General features: G+C 48.3%; 1 protein-coding gene across 1 annotated transcript; it reads right to left on the reverse strand.

Annotated features, from left to right (window-relative positions):
- Positions 1-4498: 4498 nt before the first annotated feature.
- Fgf6 (fibroblast growth factor 6) lies at positions 4499-13256 on the reverse strand. Its single transcript, XM_027428217.2, has 3 exons — positions 12911-13256; positions 11550-11653; positions 4499-4675 (listed from the first exon to the last, which is right to left on the reverse strand). Exons 1-3 carry the CDS (start codon positions 13254-13256, stop codon positions 4499-4501), a joined length of 627 nt encoding a protein of 208 aa, XP_027284018.1.
- Between the last annotated feature and the right edge of the window lie 374 nt (positions 13257-13630).

The following is a 13630-nucleotide window of genomic DNA, read 5'->3' on the forward strand; positions in this document are numbered from 1 at the left end:
AATCACTTGTTGGGGCAACAGGAGAAGTTGGGGATGAGAAGGATTATACAATTTCTTCCCCCATCTCTTCTCCATGACTCCTCCCACCGCCCACCAGGTGAGGGGTTTTTGTTTTCTTAAAGATATATTTATTTTTGTTTTACATGTTTAAGCATTTTGCCTGCATGTATGTCAACGTAGCATGTGCGTGCAATGCCCTCGGGATCAGGAGGGGGCGTCAGATCCCCTGAAACTGGATTTAGAGGCAGAAAAATGCTTATAACTTAGATGGAGGCAGAGAGGAAGAGGCATACAGCCTCCTTCTGTGTTTGGCCATGTCCTTTTCCTTTTCTTGGACAAAGGCTCCATCTGTATTAGGGTCAATGGGGCTCCCCACAAGTTCTTCCTGCCTTCATCATCCACAGCACCAGAAACCTGTGTCCACCCCAGCCCACCCCACCCCTGCTTCCTAGCTCTCATATAGGGGGTAGACAATTGAGACAAAAATCAACTACAACCCAGAGATTTGTTGTCACTTTTAATAGGAGGGGCGGAGTCAAACAGTTTAGAGAAATGTATAAAAAGACCTTTAACTTCTTGCCGGAACATGTTAGGGTTTGTGCATAGCACATACATATTAAAAATAGAAACATCACATTTCACAAGCACATAACTAAACAGCTTCTGGATTTCCTACCCACTGCCCTCGAGCTTGAGGACAGGCCTGCACCAGGACCCAGCCCAAGGTCCTTAACAAGGAAGACAAAGAGGACCGTGTCTGAGGCTGGGGTTTCAGTAGTTCATGAGGTATACAAACATGGCTCCATGTGGGCTATCTGCACACTGCCCTAGAGGCAGGATCTGGTTGGGGGTTAGCCACTCTACTCCAGCTCCACGAAGAGCCTCCAGCTACTCAGATGCCAGCACAGCTTGGAATATTTCTGTTGGTTCTAGCCTTGTCCCAACATTTTTATCTTTGGTGCTATTTCAGGGAAGTGGCACAGATGGCTGGTTCAGCATGGAGAGGGAAGGTAGGAGAAACTCACAGAGATCCATCGTGAGGAAGAGGTGTCGCCTGTTCTGTGATGAGTGACTTGGGGTTTTACTTAAGGGAATCCATAGGATAGAAGGTTGGAGGAGTTTTCTAGCTTAGCTCCACACAGGAAAAAAAGGGCCAGAAGGGAATCTCAGCAGAGATGCTATGCTGGAGACTTAGGGCCAGCAGCCACAGCACTAGTGACAAAGGCAATGTGAGTCATGGACTCGTCAATGTCCTTCCTTCTTCAGAATCAAATCAACTACAACCCAGAGATTTGGGTTGTAGAATCTGTGGTCTTACAGCAGGGAAAGGGGCTGGAGGCCACATGAGAAGAAAGTCAAACTTCACAGGCTAGGACTGGGGACAGGGTTGGATTTCAGGCCTGGGCTGTTTGATCTAGAGATAAACTTATATTTCTAAAAGGAAGACAGGTTGTATTGATTCAGATGACAAGAAAAAAAAAAAAAAAACCTGTTCTTCTTAAACCATAGAATGGTTGTGACCAAGGGCTTGGAGCAATGTGTGTGGATACATTTGTCTGTTGGAGGAACTGTGGGATGCAACAGAGCAGGATTCTGGGAAGGTTAATGATAGGGTATTAATTACTAGACTGTCCACTGTCTTCCAAAGGAAGGTTAAAAATGTATTGGAAGTAGGAATCAAAGAGGTGTCACAAGGCAATGGGACAATGAAATATTTTGTCTGCACATCTGTGCAGTGCCCTTGGAGCCAGGAGGAAGGAAGTGTTGGATGTTAGGGAGTTAAAGATGGCTGTGGCCATTTTGTGGGTACCGGGAATTGAACCCAGGTCCTCTGAAAGAGTATCAAGTGCTCTTAACCACTGAGCCATCTCTCCAGATCTGCCCCCATGAATTTCTATATTGCATATCAGTGAGAGGGTCACAAACAACAGCTTCAAGGAGGGCAGGTGACCAGATGGGAAATAACACTCCACCCCTGTGCACAGTAGTAGGAGAGAAGGAATCAGCCACAACTCTCACTGGCCGTGTTCCTCTCTCGTCCCTTAATTTGCCTGTGAATTGGGCTTCACTCAAGTCACTTCAGGTCAAAGAGAAACCTCTTAAGAAAATGTCTTTCCATGAGAACAAGTTGAAATTATCAGCCATGCATTGAACGGATAAAGCAAAATCCTGGGGCCATCTAGAGACCCCAGCTTCTCATGACTGATGTCAGTCATAGGAAATCCTCAGCCAGGCAGCTGAACACTGGGCCTGCTCCATCCCGGGATTCTGTAGCTCCTCTTTCATACCCTGACCATGAAAGGTGGAAGTGGACAATTGGTGAAACTCCTTGTCAGGATTTGAGCAGCCTCCTGAGCCTCAGCAAAGAAGTGGGAAAAATCCAGCAGCCCAGTGGCTTGCAACCTCTCTAGAGTACGGTGGCTCAAGGTATGTAGTTTTAAAGATCTAGAAAGAAAGACAGGAAGGGAGGGAAGGAGGCGGGTGTGTGTGTGTGTGTGTGTGTGTGTGTGTGTGTGTGTGTGTGTGTGTGTGTGGCTGGTGGTTGACTGTCTTGAGGCTTAAACTATTTTTTTCTATCCCTATCTCAGACCACAGCCCCAGCCATCCTGTCCTTACAGTTCCATCAAGAATGAACACACTCAAAATTCCAGATGACCCATTTCTGACAAACCCTGTAATGAGGTTGATGGCACTGGCAAAGATGTCTTAAAGGACAGTGTCTTTCTCCTTCCCAGCTGACTTGCACTCCAATATCCCAGCAGTTAACATGGAGCAGTTCTTTCCCGCTTACACCTGAGCCAAGATTCGCTTCCTTGTAGTTTCCATCCAAAGCTTGGGGATGTTCATGCTGCTGAATTCCTGCCATCTGTTAATTTATCTCACCTAGCTCCTACCTTTCCTCCTCACCTATCGCATGTCCACCCTGACACTTGTAGGGCAAAGGAGGAAGCTAGAATAGTGTCTCTCTTTTGCATGTCAAGCCTCCATCTTCGGCTGAGAATCACTGAGTCCCGATTTGTCTACAGAGTGGTGAAGCTACGAATAGAGAGGTATGTTGGAGACGAAGGCATTTGCAACAGATGAGGGATTGCCTTGCAGGTCAGGGCTCCCAAGAGTAGCAGAGGGTGTCAGGTCATTTTGTAACATATGCTGAAAATATTTGTGCACTGATATGGCTCTCACTGGTATCAGATTTAGGAACATTCCAACAGTTCAGGAATCTGCAGGCTCGGGGCAGACCACATTTATAGTCTCTCGGGGAACCTCGGTTTAAAATACTCTCAAAGGACAAGAGGCATGAAGGCATTGTAGAGCAAGCAGCCACTTCAGCTTGGCTGCCTGAATCCCGGGATTATCACGCCTCTCCTACTGTAGTGAGGAAGAGGGGCACACACGGAAGGTCACAGTGCCCATTCTACCGCATCCAGGCGGCATTGTGTATGTAAGATTGGGACAAGTGACGAGGAAGTGAGGGTATCAGGTGAGAACTTGGGCGCATTCCCTGGACATAGTTGGAGAGGGATCACCATGGTGAGTCCAAAGCCTCTGGACTTCCTTCATGCCCTAATTTGCACACTGCCCTTCCTTGCCAGGGAGGTTGCCATTATTAGGATCCTTGTCATCTGAGGTTAAAATAAGACCTGGTTCAAAGTGAGGAAACGTTATGGGCAGGCAGCCTGATGCTGGCCAGTTCTTAGAGCCACACACAGCTCAAAGCCCTCCAGGCAGTACTGCTCTACAGAAATCCTGTCCCTCTGCCTCACCAGACTCCCCCAAATGGCCACAGGCACTGTTCTACTTCTTTCTTCCAAGGAGGGGACCCCCTTGCCTCCCAGATTCCTTAACAATGCATCATGGAGTTCTCAGAAGTCCAGTGGGCATGGAGTCCAGGGTGCTAGGTTATTTTTTTTTTCCTAGTTTGCAATTAGTTTTTACACCCCACTTCCTCCCTATACATAAAAGACAGCCGCTCTGTCACTCAGACAACGGGTGCAGTTAATGCCTCTTGATGAATGGATGATCAGAACAAGACAGAATGAGGCACACCTCAATCCCGCTGACTTGACAAGTGACGCTTTGACAGGCAGTTTCTTGCAGTGACAAAGTCGGGAGAAAGACAATTTTGAAATGCCTTTGCTCTGAGAATCTACACGAAGATGCATGGTTGTGCATAGCCACAGGTACACTCCCACCCTGGCCTTTTCTTATGCATGGAACCATATGCCACAAGTATCATGTGTCCTGTCTCTCCTCAGGTGAGGTCAAAGTACAGGATCCACTGCCATGCTGAGATGTCAACTGCAGCCCTTCAGTCATGTGGGTTACATGCCATGCAGTCCAGCAGCCAAGGAAACCAACTCCAGTCTCTTGAGGCACAAGATAAGCCAGACTCAGAAGTCACAGGATACGAGCAGAGAGCAGAATTGTTCTCTTGTGGAAAATTCCAACAGAAAAGATGCAGCTGTCACTTTGTGAGCCTTCCTTCACTCATGGGTCCTTATATCCTGGGGAGGAAGTGAGTGACAGTCATGATTGGGGACACCTTGCTGCCTCGCTTTACCCGTCCATATTTGCTCAGTGCAATGTAGGTCCCTCTGTACAGGTCTGACTCGTAGGCGTTGTAATTGTTTGGAAGGAGGGTTTCTCTGAACTTGCATTCCTCTTGGAAGCTGGGCTGTGAAGATGAACAGACAGCAGAAACCCAGTGATAATTAAGAAGTGCCCAAACACAAGCGGAGCCACTCAGAGGCAGTGTTTATTCTGTGCCCCCCTCTTCCCTTTGTAAAAACACTACCACAGGGTATACACTGCAAAGAGGGGAGAAACATGACAGGTTAGAATGGGAGGCACCTCAGAGGCCTCACTGTTCCTCCCAATTGTCCTCCTATACCAGAAGGAAGCCAAGGCCTGGACCACAGAGGGATGATATTCAGATCCTGTGGGAGATTGGAGCAGGACTTCCAGACTTCCAGGTAGGGGGTGCTTTCTACCAAGTCCTCAGGTGAGAATGTGCTCTAACCAAAGGAGGGAGCATGGAGGGTGACACGGAGCTGTGCCAAGCCTATAGTGAGAGGTTGTCTGGCAGAGCAGGATGGAGACCCAGACCACAGCTCAATGACTTTTTCTACCTCCCAAGTACGAGCTTGGAGTCTCCTCCACTCAGAGCCTCAGTTGTCTTTCATGCAAACTCTGTGGTGCCAGGGAGATGATGGGATAGTGGGTGGAGGAGCAGAGAAAGAAGTGAGCTCTTGAGTCCTTTCCAGGATTGTCCCTTTCTACCCATAGTGCTTCTATCCTAAGTCTGTAGTCCCTTAAAGACAAAAGGCTCATTTTCAGTTTTGACTTTCAGCCCAGAAGGTGAGTGGAGCTTTGTAGACCACATCATTCTCTGGGGCCATGTGGGGTCTGAGATAACGGCCATTTTTATAGAGGAAAAGAACCTGATCCCCAAGGGAATTAGGCAGAGAGCTAGAGAGGAGGTTGCTCTGTGCCCGGCTCTGGCTATCGTATGGCATAGGAATGTGCGTCTGTGCATACATATGTGTACCAGCAACCACTGCTCAATGACTCGATGACTTCTCCCTGGTGCCAAAGGTGTCCTTAGATTTCTGAAAGAAATCTGTCATGGGATATTGTAGTCTCACTGTGACACTCTGGAAACTGCCAATAAAATTTACCTTGCATCAGAGGATGGAGGTAGCTACTAGATGACCAAAATTAGCCCTAGAGGTTTTGGAGGACCCAGGACATAGAGAGAGACACAGGAAGTAGTAGGGAAGGGCTTAGGAAGATTCTCAGCCCTTTTTGGATTGAGGAAGAAAGACAGAGGAGGTCACTGGTTACTACTTTGACACTTCTCTGATCGATCACAGGATTTTACCTTGATATCTGACTCCTGAGTATTCATTGATAAAACAATAATTAGATAAATGCTTCAGAAGTCTGTGCACCCAGCCTCAGCAGCAATGGGGACACATGGGTCTCCCTTCATGTTGCTATAATGGGGTGGTAGAGAGCCCATCATCAGTACTCTAGAGCCCTTGGGGCAGATGCCTCTAACAGCATTTGAACAGCACCTGAGCTCTATGGACATGTAGACTCCACCCCACCCCAGACAAGGATCCCAGGGATCAATGGTCAGATTGCAAGGAGAAAGGCTTTTGATACTGTAATTGGTAAGGGCCCAGAGACTAGAGATCCTCAGTGTTCTTCATTGTATAGTGCTATTACTTCTATATAGGGCAATTCACAGTATCAGCTAGAATTGTTTTTAAAATTGGGATAACATATGATCAGCAATTCTTCTTCTAGGAACAAATCTTGGCATTCAGTTCCCACATGTGTACAAAACTTGGCGCAACATTTTTTAATAGCAAGAATCCCAAACAGCCTGTCTCTATTAAGAGGGGAGTGGTTGTCTCAGCTCTGGCCAAGTTAAACTATGGGGTTCTATAAGCCATGAAAAGAAAGCCTTTCTCACAATGACACTGGACGATCTCAAAAACTGATTACCAAGTGAAGATGCATAGTTTGAGCCTATGTCTTGCCGAGGATATGGGTTCGAGTCCCAGCATTCACATGGTAGCTCACAACTATCTATAACTCCAGTTCCAGGGGATCCAACACCCTCTTCTGGCCCCTGAGGGCACCAGACACACAGGTAGTGCACAGAGATGTATGCAGGCAAAACACTCATAACATTTGAAAATCCTTGAACTTCTGTAGTGTGACTTTTAAAAGCTACCAGTACGCACATTCATGCACACACATGTTATTCACGGAATGGTCCACAAGGAACTGGTCACACAGGTTGTGTCTCTGGAGGAACTCATAGGTAGGGGTGAAATTCAAGTTGTGTGGCAATCTTTTGTGCTTTTTCTTCTTTCTTAAATTATTTTCATGGGCTATCTACCCACATAAGTAATTTATGGCAAAGGAGTTCAAGGTACAAAACGGGCCAGGAAGTGAGGGGAGGCGTTTTTTATCAGAAGCAGTGGTCTCTCGTGGTGATGCAGTCCCCGCCACCCACCTGCTTTCCCTCTGTTCTAACTTTGTATGTCTCCGGAGAGGAACTCACCCAGCCAGTTTCCAGGGGAATTTATTTCTGATCTGGATAGTGGTTAAGGGAGAGGTTTTTGTGTGTTGTTTGCAAACTGGTAAGAGGAAATCAGACCTTAGGGTGGAGAGCAGAGCAGAGGAAGGGAGAGGAACTGAGCCATTGGGTTGAAAACTATGGGCATTGCCCACATCCCAGGGCCTAGAATGAGTCTGGCTAAGAACCACCGTTTTGAAAACATCTGCATCACTGTGAGTGCATATACAGATGACCGTGTGTATCTGTGGGTTCTAGATACCCCTAGAGTCAACTGACCATGGACTAAAAATATTTGGGAAAAGAGTGCATCTGTATTAAACATGAACAGATTTTTATTTCTTAATAAACTGTTCCTTAAAAAACAGTATGATATCTATTGATGCAGCCTTTGAGTGGCACTTAAGTGTTAAAAGTAATCAAATGATGAGTCAAAATGTCTGGAAGGATGCATACAGGTCATATGAAGACGTTACAGCATTCTTAGGAGGCACCTCAGCACATAGAGATTTGGAGGTCCATGGAGCTGCTGGAACCAACCCCATGAGGATATCAAGAGAGGCTACACGTTACTTGCTTTCTGCTGAGTAGACATTTTTGACAGGGGCAGTGCTGGGAGGGGAACCAAAGACTTTGTGCTCTAGACCAGCTCCCAGCCCTGCTCATCAGATTTTGATTATTCAAGTCTGTCCCATTCCCCCTGTTTGGTTTGGTTTTGTTGTTTTGTTTTAAGTTGACTGCTTTTGTTTCCATTCTGTCCTTTCTCTCTAACCTATCTTCTATCTCTGGTCTTCCCAGAACTCTTCTACAAACCTGAAATGGGAAAAAAAAAAGAGTTCACATTCTTTAGGAGCCTCCTGCCTGCCCCTGCTCCTGTCAGTCCCCCATCCTGCAGGACATTCATGGGGTTTGGGGGGCTTGTGACATGACATCACCACAATACAGTTCAGGGAACCTACTCCAGGCTTTAGGTTGACGGCATTTCCCACAGGACTGTGGTGGTACTTCTGCCCAGCCTCTGTGTCACCTCCATCACACCTCTGAGCTTTGAGTTCCTATGGTTCATGAGCACTGGTTCTTTGGTTTGGTGAGAAAGGCCCTCAGCCAAGCAAACATTGTGTTAATAAAAGCAGCTACCATATATTATGACTTGAACAAATGAAATCAATTCCACCAGGTCACATTTCCTGGGTCTGCTGCTCTCAAGCACCAGGGTAATAATGTCTTGAATTCCATGTAGGACCAAGCACAGCCAAGTCCATTAATAAAGACATAGCCTTTAACTCCCCCAATGCAAGAGCATTGTGCAAAGTAAAGTATCCCTGGGTGTTAGGGCTGAAATACCTCCTGTAAAAATTGTCCCAAAAGTTTCGGGGTGGGGTGGGGAGGGAGCTACTGCCACACCCATTCGCTTGTCTTTATGCAGAGCTAAGCCACCTGTGTCTTTAACGATCTTCATCCTGTATGTGCTCTCGACATGTGTCCCTATGACACCCGGTCACATGAGGAGGGGGAGGTTTGCATGCCACTGGGATCCTACTGATTAGAGGTATGTGAGCTGATAGAACCTCTTCTGAGTGCAACATGCATTTTTTTCTCAATGGCTGGCCACGGAACACCTTCAGGAGGGGGTACCTGATGACTTTCTGGATTTTAAGGGGAGTGAGAATGTTGGGGTTCACTCATATTATGCTCCAGTCTATATATCCAAGATGGCAAAAGTCCAGGCTGTGAGAAGCTCAGCAACTTTGCCAGAAGTAAGTCCAGCAGCTAGAGAGTAGGACTGGGCAGCAATTGGAGGGCTAGTCCTGGTCTGTCCTGCCAAATGAGCTTCCCCTGCCAGCTGTCTATGCATTATCTGCAGAGCCTAGAGACGGTTCTGCACACAGTTGCAACTGAAGGCCAGAGCCAGAGCCAGAGATTGTGGACACCTTGTGTCTCCATCTGCAAAGAGAAGCTAAAGAACTCCCCAGGATAATGCTTATAGCCACTCTACAGGCCCCCAGATATGTGCTCAGGACAGGGGGCCATCTGTAGAGAGAGACCTTAGATTCTGTAACCCTTCATCTGAAAGAAGGAAGGCCACTTCAAGGTAGTTTTCTTTGCCCTTGCTCACCCACCACATGGTGGCTGCCTTTTCCTCCTCATCAGTCCCCTTCCCCCACCATGAGAAATGCCATTTAGAGGTTACAGCAGCTGATCTACTGAGGGAGGAGGCAGCTCAGGGGGGCTTAAAGGGAAATAGTGTGAATGAAATCACCACCCAGCAGGAGTCTTCCTGGCTCCTGGGATCAATTGGCAATTGTTTTTTTAGACTGTGATAACTGCTGCTGAGGGATGGGGGGATGGGGAGGGGTGTTGAACAGCATCTGGTCCCCAGCCACACACAAAGCATCAGGTGCCCTAGCTGGGGCACTGCTGTCCAACGTTGCTCCAATCTCCAGCCCTGGGGTCTAGGGACACTCTCCCACCAAGAGCTCATGCTTGCAGGCTGCTGGATATGGAAACAGGAGGGTCTTCTCTCAGAGAGGTCCCCACTCTCCCTGGCAACTGCTGTTTAGTGAGCACTCCAAACACCTTTAGAACCCGAGTCTAGGGAATCTCACACTTCAGAGAAATTTGCTACCATGAGAGGGTCTGCACTTTGGGAGCATTTTTTTCTGGTAGCCAAAAATTATGTTCCCAGTGCTCAGCTCCTCTTTACCAGAGATTTCGAGCAGGATGTGGATGCATTTATCCTATGTTTGCAACCCTCTCCCTTGCCATAACTGAATTCTTTTCTACCTGAGGAAAAAAAAATCTGTTAATTATGGTGTCAGATGAGTTTCTGTAATTTGGGCTTCTGGTAGATTTGCCTGCTAAAATTCCTGAGTAGAGCCCCAGACCCAGCTGTACCGGATCTCCTAGCTGAAGGGATTCTGGTGGCTGGTGAAGAGGAGAATTTAGGAGGACTCACTCCACAGAAGGGTGCCTGTTTTTCCAAAGCCTTGGGTGATCACAGGCCACTTCCTGCCTGCTGCTTTCCCAGAGAGCACTACATCGGCATCTGAGATTTCCATCTAGAAAATTCCATCTAGACCCCATCTTCTCCTCCTGCTGCCCTCGGTCCTGGCTTCACACTAGGCAGAACTGCCATGCTTCCTTGTCCTCCATACACCACAGAGCCTGGCAGCACCCACAACTACCTGCACCACTAAAAAAAGATGCTTCATAATCTAAAACAAAACAAAACAAAAACCCAAACCCTGAGCCAGACAGATTGGCAGTCTCCATCCCCCGTGCTGCTGAGTTTCTGACCCATGCATCTAACAGGTTCCCAGCATGATGAGTGCACATGGGTGTCCACAGAACTGTGCTGGAGAGACACTGGTTCTAGCCCACACCATAAGCCAACTTTGAGACACTTGCTCGAAAGGTTCAGAAGCAGAGATGCTCTGACCAGCTTGCTCGAGTTTTTTCCAGACTTTCTTTGTTGGGAGATTTCCCCAGGAACCCAGCATGGGTCCCAGATCTGCTGTTCCCTTGCTAACCCTTCTGTCCCCCTAGGGATGGGAGGAACAGCCCTACACTCTCCCTAGGAACTCCTCAAGTGGATCTGAGGTGTCCTTCCTCTTTAGCCACTGCCCTCCCCTCCTCTTCTTCCTCCTAGTCTTTTTTGGAGTGAACCCAGGGCCTAGTACATACTAGGTAAGCACTCTACCACTTAGCTAGACCCAACTTCCTTATTTCTGTCAAAAGACCTCTGGTTTTTATCAACTTTCTAGAACACTTTTCTAACACATGTTTTGGAATAGGCCAAGTTGCAGGCAGAGAGCCCCGGAAGTGAGTGGGTCAGAGAAAGTAGAGGTTTTGGCAAACACATTTAATGTGTGCCACCAAAGCGCCAGATTTTATCCCTCAGCATTTTCCTTCCCATGGTGATCTATGGTGCCAAGGGAGGGATGGGGGGTCCAACACCTGCTGGGAAGGTATGACAGAGGAGGGTATTTCTATAGACCATGGGATCAGAGACCAGAGGACGTAAAACTCAGGCTAACATCTCTCAAGACACTAATGGGGACAAGAGAGAACATCCTTCTTCAGACCCTCCTGGAGTGTCTCCTGGAGGGGTGTGTCGTGTGGGCAGCACACACAGGCTGAACCACAGGCCTGCCTTTCTGGGCCTTTCCAGGTCAGCCATTCAGACCCAACTGTGAGCCCGGATGACAGCTTTGTGTCACAATGCACATTCTCCCCCTACCCAAGAGCTCTCTGAACTATGGCTTCTTTAAGGGCAAAGGTCCTGGCAGGTGGGGCTGGGAGAACCACAGGCCTGTGCAGATGCTTACACAACCTTTCTTTCTTCCTTCTCAAAAAAAAAAAAAAATTCAGCTCGCAGTGTTGTACGTGTGCTGTTTCAGTGGTGTGAGTTCAGGCTTCCCTCAGCGTGAAGCTTCCCCTCTCCCGAGCAACTCACCGTTGTGTACAGTCTTCCTTTATTGTTCATGGCGATGAAGAGGGTGCTCTTCACACCAAAGAGGCTCACCACACCCCGCTCTACCGTGGAAATCTCCAGCAGGCCTGACAAAGAAACGCAGAGCATGCACTCATATTTATGTAAAGCTAAGAGAGGAAGCTCAGGTCCTTCAGGGGCATCCAGTTGTCCCCTTCTTCTAAAGCTCAGTCTCTCCATCACTTCTGCCCTTGCTCTCTCCAACCTTGTAACATCCCTTTACTACACTAGCCATGTCCTGTTACATCCTATAGCACACTGGGCTCTGTCACATCCTATAACCACTGTCACATCCTATAACACACTCGACTCTGTCACATTGTATAGCACACTGGGCTCTGTCAAATCCTAAAGCACACTCAGCTGTCACATCCTATAGCACACTCGGCTCTGTCACATTCTATAGCACACATGGCTCTGTCACATCCTACAGCCATTCGACTCTGCATGGAAAAGTTTTACATTGGAATTGGGTATCACAAGGAACATTCAGACATCTATTGAAGATTAGCTTTGGATCTAGGCTTTCAGTGAATCTGTCATCTCTGAGTTCACTGACTTGGGTGAAATAGAATGGGGTGGAGACACAGCTCAGTGGTAGAGTATTTGTATGGTAAACTGGGTCCCTGGGTTCAATCCTCAGCAACACACACACACACACACACACACACACACACACACACACACACTCACACACACACACACACACACACACACACACACACCTCACTCAATCAATTTTGATTATCACTGTTTAATGTCTGCTCTATATGCTTCAACTAGTTCACAAACACTGCAGCTCCACAGAGCTAGATGGCTTGTCTGGGACCCTACTTTCCGAACCTTGCCTTGGCTGGAAGACTACGCACGCAGGCACCTGACCCTAGAGGAGCCCAGTGAGAAGGATGTGCCTCCAAGTGTCACTTTTCAGACCACTTTCCCTTCCCTCTCAAAGAGGACAGCTAGATAGAAATGTATGGGTCTAGCTAGGATGGGATATCATAACTTATCTCCCCTACTAGTACAGTTAGAGCTTTTCAGGCTGACTCCAGGGCCAGAGAAGAACCACTAATACTGGAGCAATTCATACACCAGGGATGCAGTTATCTGAGATGATGGCTAACAACACCAAGATGCCTAGGTCTGGCCTCAATGGACCTGTACCCCTATCTGGGCAGGGCAGGGTGGGATCAAGCCATCTAAACCTTGTCCAGCCTGTTCCCTTTAGAATGCAGCCCCACCCACCAGCGCAAGGCTCCTTCATCTTTTGATTCTGCTGGTGCCCAAGCCAGCAAGCACCCCAGCTGTCCACTAGTGACACTCACTGTAGGGGTTCTCCTCGTGTGTTCCACTGATCCGGCCGTCGGGGGGCACCTGGAGGTGGAAGCCAATGCCCACGTTGCAGTAGAGTCTCCGCTGCCGCTTGATGCCCACCAAATAGCCACTTTCCCAATTCACACCCGAAATCTCTCCAGCTAGCCCAGCTCGAGACCTGGACAAGAGGGTGCCCCAGCCTCTGGAGTCCAGTAGCGTGCCGTTGGCGCGGGTGCCCGCAGGTGAGGGCGCCACCATGCCCACTAGGACGCCTAAGAAGACGAGAGCCTGCAGCGTGCCCTGACCATGTCCTACTACCCGGAACATAGTGATGAACAGCCTCTGTCCCAGGGCCATCCACCTTGCCTCTCAGGCACGTGGTCAGAATTAATGGCCCTAAAAATACCGCCCTTCTTGTTTTTCTCCCCTCGGCATGGCGGCAGGGGCTTATTTTTGGAAGGCAGATGAAGGCTGCTGACATGAAACCAAAGACTGCTTCAGGCACTCGGGTTGAGAGCAAAGGGACCCAGGCTGAGCTGCGGCTGGTAGGGACCATGGCTCGGGAAGCTCTCTATCCAGCTTGCAGGGCTCCGTCCCGAGGTGATCCTATTTGATTTGACCTATCATTATAGTTCAGCAACCCGGCCCTCCCCTTCATCACCACCCTGACGTCAGCCGGCCCAGCTCACTTACCCAGGGCTGTAACATTAACCTGCTCCTGGGCCTGGCTG

This window comes from Cricetulus griseus, chromosome 8 (genome assembly GCF_003668045.3).
Source record: "Cricetulus griseus strain 17A/GY chromosome 8, alternate assembly CriGri-PICRH-1.0, whole genome shotgun sequence".
Classification (NCBI taxonomy): domain Eukaryota; kingdom Metazoa; phylum Chordata; class Mammalia; order Rodentia; family Cricetidae; genus Cricetulus; species Cricetulus griseus.

Bases quoted from the DNA above. Each gene is read 5' to 3' on its own strand.
- Fgf6 (XM_027428217.2), bottom strand. From the start codon at position 13,256: ATGGCCCTGGGACAGAGGCTGTTCATCACTATGTTCCGGGTAGTAGGA. The intron at 11,654-12,910 runs GTGAGTGTCACT...TTTCTTTGTCAG, and splicing joins ACACGAGGAGAACCCCTACA to GCCTGCTGGAGATTTCCACG. The intron at 4,676-11,549 runs GTGAGTTGCTCG...TCATCTTCACAG, and splicing joins AAGGAAGACTGTACACAACG to CCCAGCTTCCAAGAGGAATG.